This window comes from Genypterus blacodes, unplaced genomic scaffold (genome assembly GCF_046128005.1).
Source record: "Genypterus blacodes isolate CSIRO-AG114 ecotype Tasmania unplaced genomic scaffold, CSIRO-AGI_Gbla_v1 ptg000073l_1, whole genome shotgun sequence".
In the NCBI taxonomy this organism is placed as follows: domain Eukaryota; kingdom Metazoa; phylum Chordata; class Actinopteri; order Ophidiiformes; family Ophidiidae; genus Genypterus; species Genypterus blacodes.
Window position 1 is genome coordinate 2,003,486 of NW_027466883.1, and position 13,115 is coordinate 2,016,600.

Sequence of the window (13,115 nt, forward strand, 5' to 3'; positions counted from 1 at the left end):
TTGGCAAGTTTACATTTTGTATGATAGAGACTTTACAGTAAACAGGCGCAAGAAGTACTCAAATGGAAAATACTCCATGACAAGTAAACATACACATATATTTTAATATTGATCTTATTTGCTGAGATCAAATAGAAGAAAATATTGCAAAGCCTGGAATGAAATGATGACAAAGCAGAGAAACAATGACTTTTTATCCGAATTTGGCAGTTTCCCATGCGTTCATTTGCTCCTCTACACAGGAGGGACTTGGCTCACTTTATGCTTCCTTTCTAAAAGTACATTGTGATTTCAGCAAAAACAAGGCTGGGATACAGTGTGTTTTTACCAGATAAGAGCAGAAATTTAAGAATCATCTTATAGCAAAGTGTCAGTTGACCTCAATCATCAGTGTGTGTGTGTGTGTGGGAGTAGTGACGCTGAAAGTATTATAAAATGTAAATCCTCATATGGCGACAGTACCTGAGTATATACGACTCGTTACTTTCCACCTCTATAAGTGTTTGCCATATGGTTCCATATGGAAACATTAATCAGCAGCATGTCTCCACGTCCTCCCTCTGTCAGACTCAGCCGCTCGTACTTTGAGGACGTAGAGCTGCTTGGCCTGTTTGACGGTCTGGAGGAGGAGACTTCAGATCCCGTCGCCAGCAGAGGAGCCTACCTGTCCCTGATTCACCTTCGCCATCTCAAACTTCGAGAGCTGCAGGTGAGACCCTCAGCGGCTCATTATTTTGCAGAAATCTGCTCATGCTGGTGTGTGGTGTGTGGTGTGTGTTGCTCGTAGATACAGACATTATATTTTTATTCAAGGGTCTATTTTGAAATATTCTGTTGATTATTTTCACTGGGAAAAACATTGATCCTCTATCCCCTTCTACTCTCTCACTGCTGTGCACACTGAGTGACACCATGCTGTTTTAAGTCTTATTAATAACTAACAATAATAATAACAATACAGAAAATGTGGAAAAGTGGAACTAAATGAGTAAAGAAGTTTTCATTTCGATGAGTTTGTCTTCTTGCTTACTGCATTTCTAAAGGTGCGGATCCTGCACTGTTAAAGTGAAAATCAGAAATGGCCTCACATTTCCTCTTTACAAGCAACTGCATCCAAGTCCACCTGTTTGATCTCAGTGTGTTTTTTCAGAATCATAAATATGTTTGCTTTCTTGCTTCCTCTCTGCAGCGTATTACTCTTGGCATGCTGAACTACCTGCGTTCGGTGGAGAGGACTTTGACCTTTGACCTGGCAGGTCTGCGCCAAGAGGAGGGAGAGTTGCGCAGCACTGCAGAGGAAACCCGCTGGATGAACGCAGCCAGAGGAGGACGAGGGGAGGCAGGGGGTCTGGGTTCACTTCAATACAGCTACAACACGCCTGTGGACTACAAGGTAAGGAAGGGATCAGATCAATCAACGTGTATCGGTTTGTTCCTCTGTGCTATGTTTCTTTGTATTTCAGGTCCATTGCTCGGAGTTCATGGAGTTTGCAGAGGTGGAGAATCTTCATGATTTCTACAGCGCTGAGGAGCGTTTGGTCCACACGCAGGACCAGAGAGGTTTCTACGTGGTGTACGATGCTGCTCTGAAGGACCTGGAGGAGCTGCAGGCCGAGATGCTCCTCGTCGGCTCCCACTACATCCAGAAGAACACGATCAGACGTGAGGATGCTTTCATCCCCACTGCTGACTGGGCAGGAGCTGATATGGACCGCGTCTCAGTGCTCCTCGATCTGTGGGCGTGTGAGGCAGAGTTTTTGGAGAGCAAAGTGCAGGTAAGTGGACTGGGGATTTAATTACCATCATGCACCAAACATACGCAGTCTCATGATGACACTATTGTTCGCAGGTCTTGAACTGTTACTTTGAGGCTTACCAGCACGTGATCGGGGCTGAGGAGAGGTTTTCACTGGCTCAAGTCATCACTGACATCATGCACAGCAGGCCACATCTGGACCTGGACCAGGATTACTTTGTTGAGACATACAGAGCAGAGATTAGCTGCCTGCAGAGCCACCAGCAGCTGATCAGAGCCGTCCTGGACACTCAGGTTGTACAAACAAAAAAACCTCACATACTTGCATTTGACCTCATTTAAGTTTTCAACCTATTATATTAATATATATCGGTTTTTTTATGTGTGACTACATCAGAGATGTTGTGACAGATTGTGTTGTTTGATTAGATTGAGCAGCAGCGCCTTTACCTCCAGCGTATCTGGAGAAATGGCAGTAGCGGCTCCATTCAGCGTTACGGCCTTCCACTAAATTATGTTCCCAAGCATGCGGTCTCACTGGGGGGCAGCAGGCAAGTGACAAACACTGCAGCAACCTCGATTTCCCTTCAGTACTTCCACCCTTGTTGACGTGTGTTTTCTCTGTGCAGGCCTGCACTGATGAACGTTTTCCTTCTGGAAGTCCATCCGTCCCTCTGCTTGGCCTCTGACATCTATCACACTTTGGTCCGGGTTCACTCAGAGCTGTGTGAGCTGCACCGAGCCCGGAGCGTCACCGACAAACTGCTCCTGCAGTGGAATCTCCTGCAGGGGGCGCTGCAGAGCTGGAACAGTCTGGCCTCACCTGCAGTCTACTACAGCCCTCAGATACAAAAAGATGTAAGTTCGATTTGGTTAATAACTCAGTTTACACAAAGAAACAAAAGCATGAAGATTCTGTTCAGGCTTCTTTTTCTTCTCTCACAGTTGCACTCAGATGTGTTTTTTGACAACCCGCGTTTGGTTGAAGAGGTGGGTTCAGCTTTAGTGAGATCTGCTGAGGAGAAACACATGAAGGAGGGAGAAGAGAAGCAGCTTCATGCCGTGGAAACTTTCTCCAGGCTGCTGGAGTTGGTAACCATCCGCCATCGTCTGCTGGAATCCTCCTCTGAGACGGCACACCTGGCTCAGTTAAGATGCACGCAGACGCTAAATGAGTTTGCAGAGAATTATATACTTTACTTGAAATGTTTGTGATGGAGCAGCAAATTTATTTTATTTTTATTTACTTTATTTTATATTTTTAATCACTTTATTTGCTCAATATATTTTTCAGTAAAATCAGAATTGATAGTTTACAATTTAATTTAATTTTTTTTATTTCATTCAATTTTATTTAGTTTTATTCAATTTTATTTTTTTTTTTTTATTTTTTATTTTATTTTAAAGCTGTCATTGGTCATTCATTATTTTCAGCATGTGATTTGTCAGCAAATCACGTCCTCCCTGCGTCCTCTACACTTCTAGTCTACGTAGTTATGCTTCTTTAGTTTGGACCTTTAAAATTTAATTGTTGACTAAGTATATTATTCACTTCATAGTTTTACAGCATATGATTCGTTAAAAATGTATTACAGTTTAACCACCAGGGGAAATACTGTAAGTCTTTAAATATTCTAGTAGCATTCTTTCACTTTCATACAAACAGAACAACAAGTATGTCCGCTGCAATAAGTCGTCCTGTCAATCTGTCAAAATCACAGCCGTAAATTGTGGGTGACATTGTTGAAGCAGAGTGTTTTTTAAATTGATGATTGTTGACAGGTTGTACAGGCGGGTGGCGTCAGATGTGGGTTTTGATGAGTTCCACCTGTATGTGAGGCCTGTGCAGTTTGAGCTGGCTGAGCACAAACACCGAGCAGAGAGGAGACCGGCGTTCATCACCCAGCTGCTGGAGGACGACAGCTGTGTGGACAGGTAACACAGTCACCTAACAGTGGACAGTATGGATGCTGACAGGACATCTGAGCATGACAACAGTGGAGAAAAGAACATCTTGGTTGGTCTTCTGATCTTCTGATGCATGCGTTTTGACAACAATCAAAATGCATGCATCTCCATTTTCAGATGCTTTTGGGGATTTATATCTCTAAATTTATATTTTCTTAACTTCAGTATTTCCTTCACACACAAAGTGAAATATTTCAAGCCTTTATTTGTTTTAATTTGGATGATTATGGCTTATGGCTCATGGTACCCTAAGTTCAGTATCTCTCTTTAATATTGTGAAGGAGTTCAATATTGTAGCCTCACAGTGTCTCACTCTAATCAGCTCATTAACTCAAATCACCTGCTGAGGTTTCCTGGTTCAGTAGGAGACACAATTGGAGCATGCCTATGTTCCCACAGCCCTATGTTCCCTCATTTCTAAGATTTAAAAAAAATTAGGCCCTATGTTCCCTCAGCCCTATGTTCCCTCATTTCTAAGATTTTAAAAAAAAATAGGCCCTATGTTCCCTCATTTGTAAGATTAGATAACCCTAACCCTAACCCTTATTAGAAATGAGGGAACATAGGGCCTAATTTTGAAAAAAAATCTTAGAAATGAGGGAACATAGGGCTGAGGGAACATAGGGCCTTATTAGAAATGAGGGAACATAGGGCTGACACAATCATGGGGAAGACGACCAGATTCTAATTAATTGAGCTGCATCTGTATGTTCAAAATTAGGACAGTTTGGATGTATTAACAATAACAATGACAAGGATACAAACTGCTTTACAAAGGCATAAAGACATTAACCTACAAAATAATACTTATATTATAATTCCATTACACAATTCAACATGATTAGTGGCTGAATATGAACTCATTGAGGTCATATCTTGAAGCGAGTTTGTAGTTCTTGGTTCAGGTCTGATCCAGATCATCAGGGAATCAAACTGGCAACTCATTGATTCGTGACAGGAAACCAGATGTCAGGGATTATCTTGTGTTTTCCTCTTTGTCTCGCTTCTATGCTTTTCTGCTTTTCTACTCGAGCGATCAAGTGTGAGAAAAGGGAAATCAAAGTCTCCGTCTGCTGCAGGTTCAGACCGCCCAGCCTGCCGCTCGCCGTCCACGAGCTGGATGAGAACCAGATCGGGAGATTTAGCTTCAGCTCAGAAGAATCGGTCCTTCATGTACGTTAAAAATCAAACACCAGGGTTCAATTAATGAATGTGGAGAAAAGGTGTTAATCCACCAGAAACAAGTGAATTTTTCTCTATTCTCTCTTCTCTTTCCAGCTCATGAATGATGAGAGCGTGGAGAACCTGCAGGTGACTCTGGCCTGCCAGGTCGCACAGAAGAACGCTCTGATCAGCGCCGTGAAACAGGCCGGTCTTTGCCACTGGGCAAACAGTGTGACGGCCTCGGCTCAGGTGTGTGTACGGTGAACACTGAACAAGCTGTTTACTCAGTTTGTTCAGGTCATTTGAGACTGCTTTTATTCCCCGTTTTAGAATCAAGAAAACCTTCAATCTGATGGAGATGCTGTATCAGAAAGGAGATTGGACTCCAAAACAGGAAGTGAAATGGAGACTTTACTGGGTCAGAGCAACACTTTACCCTTCAAAGCTGGTGCCAAGGAAAGGTACCTCACTGTAAATCAGGAAATGAGCTTTAGGATGGTTAAGGATGATTCAAAATGACTAGACGGGGTCAAATGTTCGCTTAATATTAATTACCTTCAAATATTTCCTGTCAATTCATTTCTTCCTCCAGGCTGACTGAGGCTTTTGTCTCCATCCAGCTGGAAAAACTGGGTCTGCGCGATGAGATGTTGGACTCATTTGTGAAGAAGAAACAGTCCGTGGGGGGAATTATAAAGACGCTGGTGAGTTACACACTTAGGTGGATTCTAAAGCTCATAAATCAGATTTACTGCCAGTGAAGTAAAGTCGATTTTTCTCGTGCCACAGGACAAATCGGCAAAGATCAAACGAGGGCTCATCCTCGACTTTCTCAGGAAGTACGTCAGTGAAGATGTGTTCCACTGGTTCCTCTATAAGAACACGAGCTTAATGATGAAGATGATAAACAGTTTGTGCTATTCTTCCCACAGGTTCAGCACACAGATGTCTCAGTACTGCGTGAGAGCTCAGATCATCGCGTATTACTTCAGTCTATCCTCCATTTTGGACGACATACCTTCCGTCCGTCAGTCTCACTTCATGATTGGACAAGCCAGCGCGCCCAGAGTCGGCGTGGATGCAGAGGTTGACCTTTGCCCTGACCCCAGGTAGGTTGGAGTAAGTATTCAGATCCTTTCCCTTCTTGAACAGGGAACAGGGAGTTGTTACTTACAAGACTTCAGCATTTTGACAGATGGTTAAAACACACTTTCACGTACTGAGCTAGTGAGTGTTTCTCCTGAACAGAACGTTCCAGCGTCGGTCGCAGCAGTTGCTGTCTGCAGATGGTGAAATTCTCCTCAACCTGTGGTTCATCCCACACTACAGTGACGTTCTTCACATGTTCAAAACACTCCACATCTCGGTGAGACACAGAAACCCAACGAGGCAGACAGCCGCTTTCATGCTTTTCTATGAATAATTTAGGCTTACGTGTGCACAGATATGGGTCGACTAGGGTTCACCAATAAATAAACAAGTCTCATGAGCATCTTCAATGTACTTTGACATACTTGAGAAGTATTAAAAAAAATCCCTTCTGTCCGTTTGAACAGGCATGTGTCAGAGCTCTCCATCACACTCTGGAGATCGCTTCAGCCCTTCATGACATCGTTTATTACCTGGTGAGTTTCTCCAGACTGGGAAACACGGGATACTCCTGCAGCTGGAGGAAGGGAAAACATCTGGCAGCTGACTGGGGAGGAACCGAAGGCATCGGTAAGTAGAAATGTTACACAAGACCCCAAAGATAACAAATATTTCCAAATCTATAACATCGGCCGCTGTTTAGGAGCGGAGCTGCTGGAGATCCAGCGTCAGGTCAACGGTCTGTCTGACCCCAGCAGCCCACAGTGTGTGAGCCGCCTGCTGCAGCTGCGCCGGCAGGTCCTCTTCCTGCAGTTTGATGCAGCTGTCAGGCATCTGATCAGGTGAGGATGAAGCTTCTCACTGATCCCCTGCAGTGTTTTCTGTCTGTACTCATCTGCTTTCAGTGAGAAGCAGAGTATACAGTGGATATCGTCAATCAACACCTGGGATTAGCTCCAATAGAAACCTTTTACCTTTCTGTTGTTTGTTTGTGTCAGGGAGGCGTTTCTCTCCTCGGGTGATATAGTTTCTTACCAAAGTGTGAGTGACAACATGGCGAGTGCGCTTCACCTGCTGAGTGACACAAACCCATGTGACACCTGGAATCCTGCACTGCCTGTTCCCCAACCTCTAGACTCTCGAGGCTGCCAGGTTGGCTTGATATCGTATCTATCCTCTGTCATACGCATTGATACACAGCACCTCACACAGTTTGGATTTACAGTGACCTCATACCAACTCCACAATAAAAGGCAAGATGTAGAGGATGTCTAATATACAGGTGCAGCTCAATAAATTAGAATATGTTCGTCTTCCCCATGATTGTGTCTCCTACTGAACCAGACTGAGAGATACTTCAAAGGCTCAGGAAACCTCAGCAGGTGATTTGAGTTAATGAGCTGATTAGAGTGAGACACTGTGAGGATACAATATTGAACGTTTTCACAATATTCTAATTTTCTGAGATACTGAGGTTTTCTTTAGCTGTAAGCCATAATCATCAAATTAAAACAAATAAAGGCTTGAAATATTTCACTTTGTGTGTAATGGATCTATAATATATGTGTTTCATTTTTTGAATTGAATTACTGAACTAAATGAACTTTTCCATGATATTCTAATTGATTGAGCTGCACCTGTATTCTTTTATTCATTACTTCTCACCGTCTGCAGGCACAGAGGATGTTTCCATGGAGAACTTTCACTGCTCGTCATGGCTTGTTCCCACTGCGTGTCTGGGAAATCCCACCCATCGAGTTCTGCATGCAGGTGCAACAGCTCACACCTCAAAAATAATAATAATAATAATAGAGTAAGATATTGATCGTTGGGGAACTTGCATTCACCAGAGGATGAACTCAATATGAACACTAAATGATTTTTCCTCTAGTGCCACCTGAAAGATGTTAATTGCAGATTTTAATATGCAGTTGATTTGGATTATTTTAACCTTCTCTCTAGTGCCACCCTCTGGTCAAACTTTATATCTCTACTCCCCACTACTGACAGAATTTTAAGTGTGGAATAATCTTATTCACTTTTTATTATACTTTATTTTTTGTTTTTCACATTTAACATTTAAATTAATTTCCGTTTCTGAAATAAATTGTTAGTTATTTAAAATAAATTGACCTCATCTTCTCTGTATTCCCAGCTTTGTCTGTGTGATCTCAGTGATCGCAGCAGACTGCAGGCCAACGCCGCGATCCTCGGGGTGTCTCTGCTCATGGAGGACGTCGTGCACAGCGGAGAGGAGGCAGCTCCTGTTCGTCTCCACGGCGACACGGATGACAGCGTGCACAACCGAAATCCTAAGGAAGCGGTAAAAGCTTTTTTTGGAATTCATTTCAGGGTGAGAGTGTGTTCAGACTGGAGATAAGTAGATCAGATATCTTTGTGATTGCATTTCAGGCTGGTGTGGCAGCAGATGAGGCAGAAGTGAAGAAGAATTCTGCGTCGGATTCCTCCACTCCTCTTCAGGATCCGATCCGGGTCCAGTCTGTGCTGAGAGGTTTCCTGCTGCTGACCAAACAGCTTCAGGTCCTCAAGGAGAGATGGGCTCAAAGACATTTAGGTGTCCAGATGTTCAGCACACCAAAATCCTATAAAGAATTCCTGAAGCTTTACAGGTGAGAGACAAAGAAGGAGTGAGATTTACAGATTTACAGACTTTATGCTCATACCTTTATTTACTTTACAGAACTGAAATCTTTTACCCCAGTATGAGAGCTTTGGCTCAGCACGAAGGAAAGCAACGGGAATATGACCTCTTAATTTCGGGTAATCACGCTCTCCTGCCCCCTCCCGGAGCATCAGTGGTCAATGTGGAAATCTGGCAGGTAAACTGACCAACCTGTGTTATTAAGGGCCCTGCGTCTTCACATCTCAGAAAAAAACCTTAAAATGACGACTTGCGATTCAGATTCACAGGCTGCTGGAGAGCGCCGAGTGCAACATGATCAGGGCCGTGCAGACGAGGCTCAGCCGAGATCTGACCCTGGTGATCTCTGAGGGAGCCCGACAAGACACAGGCCTCCCCACAGGTACGCAAATACAACACCAGAACCTACCCTTAACCACAGTTTATGTACAAGACAGGAAAGTATTGAAGGTTAAGAGTAATAAACTGATTTTGTTGTGGTCAGATTTGTGGAAAAAAGCTCCTCTGAAGCACAATCTGTCCCCCGAGCGGCCTCAGATTGTGGAGACGTTCGTCCAGCAGCTGATGGAGGGAGCAGAGGAGGAGGCTGAGGGAAAGGTGATGCTTCCCAAACACAAATATTATGTTACTACTTTTAATATTAACACGTATTAGACACGTATTGACTTTTATGTATTTAAATTAAGACAACGGGCTTCCTTGCTTGGTGGCACAATACTAACAAAGACAGTCGTTTACATACTGAGGGATAATAATGGTTTCTTCCAGCTGAGCGTCTCTCAGGTACGTCTCCAGCAGTGTCTCACTCAGCTCGGCTGCTCTGCGATGGAGCGAGAGCGGCGCAACTTTCTGCTTTACTCGCAGTTCTACGAACAGATCCTACAACAGCAGGCTGAGCTCCTCTACCACAAGGAGCAGGTACTCACTCCCCCGTTACTCTCAGCTTCTTTAATAATGCTCTGTACTATTCACACAAGACAGATTTTTATGAACAAATGCATTACGTCTTATGCTGCAGAGGATTTGTGTACGGAAAAGATCAATATTGGTTTATTCTTTATTATGTTGTGTGATTTAATAATTAACAATTTGTCCCTTCTTCTATTTTTGAACCTCAGGACTTAAAGAATCTTGAGGATTCTCAGCTTCAGACCAGCAGCCCCCACAAAGAGGTGAGTTACTGCATAAACAATACAGAAATGCATTGTTGGGTTGAACTCCGCCCCAAGATAAAGTGAAGAGCCTCTCCGACTTGTTGCAGCTGTAAATTTGTAACTTGGAGTTTTAGTGTTTAATTCAAGGGGAGTTTGATGTTACAGGTTAAAATCCTCACTCTCTGATGTAATGGTTTAAACCTGTGCCACCCTGTTGCATGGTGGGTAGAGGGGACAGCTCTAATCTCAAAAAATGGAACGCTGCGCTGTGGGGGTGTCGATGTTCCACAGGTGGCCATTTTATGTCGTGGGATGATGTCGGAGATCTCTGCGCTTCGGGCTCGAGTAGCTCACCTGGAAGAGGAGAAGAAGAGTTCGGAAAAGCGACTCGGCCTCCAGTTCAAGGAACGCTACGACCCTCTGGTCCGACAGCTGTTCAGCACCTGCATCCGGCTGAAGGTCTGAAACTGAATCATATCCAGATCCTGTCAAATGAAATAAAAACTTCAATTCATGTGCCACAAAGTCCAGAATGTGATTTTAATATGTTGTAGTTGATGATACATATTTTCTCCTCATACTTACTCATTCAGTATCTATGCATGATTGTTTTACTGCATGTATTAATTGAGATGTTAGTTAGCTTAATTTGAATCTCTGCTTTCATGTTTATTCTGTTTTCTTCACTGCATCATCAGTCCACGCTGGATGAAAACCAGCGGCGGATGGAGCAGGACGTGAGTCTGATGGTGAACAGAATAAGGAGGGAGGGAGTCGACAGAATAATCAGGCTGAAGAAGAAGCACAGCTGTCGCCAAGACAACAAGGGACTGGAACTCACCCAAGCGAAGGTGCGGTGACACGGTCGCAGCAGAAACTCAGAGTACCTACGGGAGTTTAGCTCGATTACGCTTTCTTTTGTTTCTCCACCTTGTTTTAGAAGGAAGACGTCCACGAGCTAAAGATGGAGAACAGTCAGCTGAGTGGCCTGATCTGTAAACTGAAGGCTCTGAGCCGCTGGAGGGAGGTGCTTCATCAGGGGAAACTGCAGCGAGAGCTCCTCCTAACCCAGCAGGTAACGAGAGAAACATCTCATTCACTGAAAAGAGAGAGAATAGAATTGATTTCCTGCAGGAACAAGCAGGAAAAAGGAACCAGAGTGAGTGACTCAAGCACTGGAACCAACTGCTGTACCTAATAAGCCAGTGGATTAATGTGATGGCTGTGGTTACTAAGTACATTGTAGATTCAGATTTTACACGTTTCTGTCGGGTAAACACAAATGACAGAAAAGAGGAATGGCAAGGATAGCTGGGATCTGAGATGTCTGATGACCTTTTGGAGCAGACGTTGGACGATGTTCATTCATTTTCCATCAATGACACCAGACACTTCATAATATAGTTTAAAGTTTTACACACACTGCGCTATTCCAAGGACGAAGCTACATAAAACATCTCTCCAATATGTGAGAGATGGAACGAAACGGAGAGGAATTCACTTGTTTGTTATCATGTACTTTGCCGTGACTTGGTTTTGTGGCGTGTTTCCCTTGGGTTCGGTCAGAGGGAGATCAGCAATCACACCCAGGCCCTCAGAGTGAAGATGACAGCAGAGGAGCAAGTGGCTTTACTGCGGGAGGAACTGGAAGCTGCTCAGCAGGCTTTGGCTCTCTGTCAGGCCGAGTGCTGCGGCGCCAAGAAGCTGCTCAATAGAAAGGTATACGCAGTTTCACCCACAATGCACCGCTGCAAAAAGAGGAACACGAAATGTAGAGCAAAGACAAATACACACTGGGTTACTCAACTTACTTACTGAGTCAATTAAACCATTGAAACTGAAGAGTGTAGATTGATTTGACTAGAACAAGATACAGTGGTTGATAAGTTTGTTGCTGCATTCACCAAATATCCACGAAATCCTCTCTGACAGACTGAGGAGCTGCGGGCGGTCCGGCGCCAGTCGGCTCAGAACGCCCGCAGCAGGCAGGAGGTGGACAGCTACCGAGCGCAGAGCCTGGAACAAATGAGAGCCGGCGTGGAGGACAGAGACACACAGCTGAGGTTGCTGAGCGAGCAGCTGGACAGGGGCAGCAAGATGGGCCAGTTACAGAGACAACGCAGTGCCAAAGAGATCAGACAGGTGCGTGTTAAAAAAGATGAAATTTTGAAAAATGACGCCACACCTTTAACCGCAGACTGTGTGTGTGTGTGTGTAGGTGAAGGGTCAGCTGCTGCAGGAGCGCTGCTTTAAGCAAGAGGCGTTTCAGCACGTGGATAAGCTGCAGAGCCAAGTGAGCCACATGGAGGCCACTCTGTCCAGGTGCACGTCCACAGGTAAATGCCTCAAAAGCAGTGTCTCCGCCTCAGTAAGACGCATTTAAAACGTGCAGCGCTCAAGAACAATTACTCCTGTATGATACCACCCGTCTGGATACAGGAGAGTTTCTCTTAACCGGCACCCTGAGGTGTTTACATGCACTGATGAAGACACAAGCTGAGATTTGACTGCAGTTCTCTTTCTCTGCTCTCACAGGGCAAAGCAAAGCGTGTTGGACTCCGGCTCTCAGCAGATTTGGGGCTCCAAGTCCATCACCAGGTACTGAACCTACTACAGCAGCGTGTTGACCTTCAGCTCAGAGCCCTGCAGGGATAATCTGCACCAATATTGTGTGTAATAACTTGATTTGTAGCTGCTCATGAGCTCCGGGAGTCAAATCGAGGCCTCGGGATAGTTTAAGTCAGACATGAAGCCTTTTTTAATGGTATTTTCAATCTAAATTAAATCTTTAAAATTGCGTTCTTATCTAAACTAATGCAGGATCTCTGCACTTGAATAAGAATCTTTCCAAGTTAGATTACAAGCCGTGTTCCATCTCTGTCTCAGGTCGGCAAAGAGCCAGTCAGCTCGGTAGCCTCACAAACTACACAAATCTGGATGATTGGGCTACGAAACCAAGCCAGCAGAGAGTCGATCCCTCTGGGAGCCGATGTGCGACCGGGCTGGACCGACCCAAAGCAGTGAGTGCAGCCGATTACAGACACGCACACCAGCAATCAGACGCACTGGATCAGCTCAAACCTATTAAAGTACAACAACAAACACCCGATTATAGTCTCATATGACACCAAGGTTCTCTGTGCACCTGCTGTGTTTGAATCAGCTTGAATGAACTCTCACTCTCTCTCACACACACACACACACACACACACACACACACACACACACACACACACACACACACACACACACACACACACACACACACACACACACACACACACACACACACACACACACACACACACACTTTGTTGTCCTT

The 13,115-nt window shown here is 44.4% G+C and overlaps 2 protein-coding genes across 2 annotated transcripts; both read left to right on the plus strand.

Moving 5' to 3' along the window:
• The first annotated feature begins 5,337 nt into the window (after positions 1-5,337).
• LOC143006168 (uncharacterized) lies at positions 5,338-6,823 on the plus strand. The gene is made up of 5 exons (XM_076157506.1): positions 5,338-5,592; positions 5,678-5,997; positions 6,137-6,254; positions 6,445-6,607; positions 6,681-6,823. The coding sequence occupies exons 1-5, from the start codon at positions 5,536-5,538 to the stop codon at positions 6,821-6,823; spliced, it is 801 nt and encodes a 266-aa protein (XP_076013621.1). The 5' UTR covers positions 5,338-5,535.
• A 236-nt stretch (positions 6,824-7,059) lies between these two features.
• Positions 7,060-13,098, plus strand: LOC143006166 (coiled-coil domain-containing protein 162-like). The gene is made up of 15 exons (XM_076157504.1): positions 7,060-7,129; positions 7,652-7,747; positions 8,133-8,817; positions 8,901-9,021; positions 9,124-9,236; positions 9,408-9,557; positions 9,758-9,811; positions 10,085-10,252; positions 10,492-10,644; positions 10,734-10,868; positions 11,360-11,512; positions 11,726-11,935; positions 12,012-12,129; positions 12,329-12,391; positions 12,680-13,098. Exons 3-15 carry the CDS (start codon positions 8,701-8,703, stop codon positions 12,916-12,918), a joined length of 1,794 nt encoding a protein of 597 aa, XP_076013619.1. The 5' UTR covers positions 7,060-7,129; positions 7,652-7,747; positions 8,133-8,700; the 3' UTR covers positions 12,919-13,098.
• Positions 13,099-13,115: the final 17 nt, after the last annotated feature.

Coding starts and splice junctions, on each gene's coding strand:
- LOC143006168 (XM_076157506.1), top strand. CDS start 5,536: ATGTTGGACTCATTTGTGAAGAAGAAACAGTCCGTGGGGGGAATTATA. Junction 5,593..5,677: donor GGGGAATTATAAAGACGCTG/GTGAGTTACACA, acceptor CTCGTGCCACAG/GACAAATCGGCAAAGATCAA. Junction 6,608..6,680: donor GGGAGGAACCGAAGGCATCG/GTAAGTAGAAAT, acceptor GCCGCTGTTTAG/GAGCGGAGCTGCTGGAGATC.
- LOC143006166 (XM_076157504.1), top strand. CDS start 8,701: ATGAGAGCTTTGGCTCAGCACGAAGGAAAGCAACGGGAATATGACCTC. Junction 8,818..8,900: donor TCAATGTGGAAATCTGGCAG/GTAAACTGACCA, acceptor CTTGCGATTCAG/ATTCACAGGCTGCTGGAGAG. Junction 10,645..10,733: donor TGGAACTCACCCAAGCGAAG/GTGCGGTGACAC, acceptor ACCTTGTTTTAG/AAGGAAGACGTCCACGAGCT.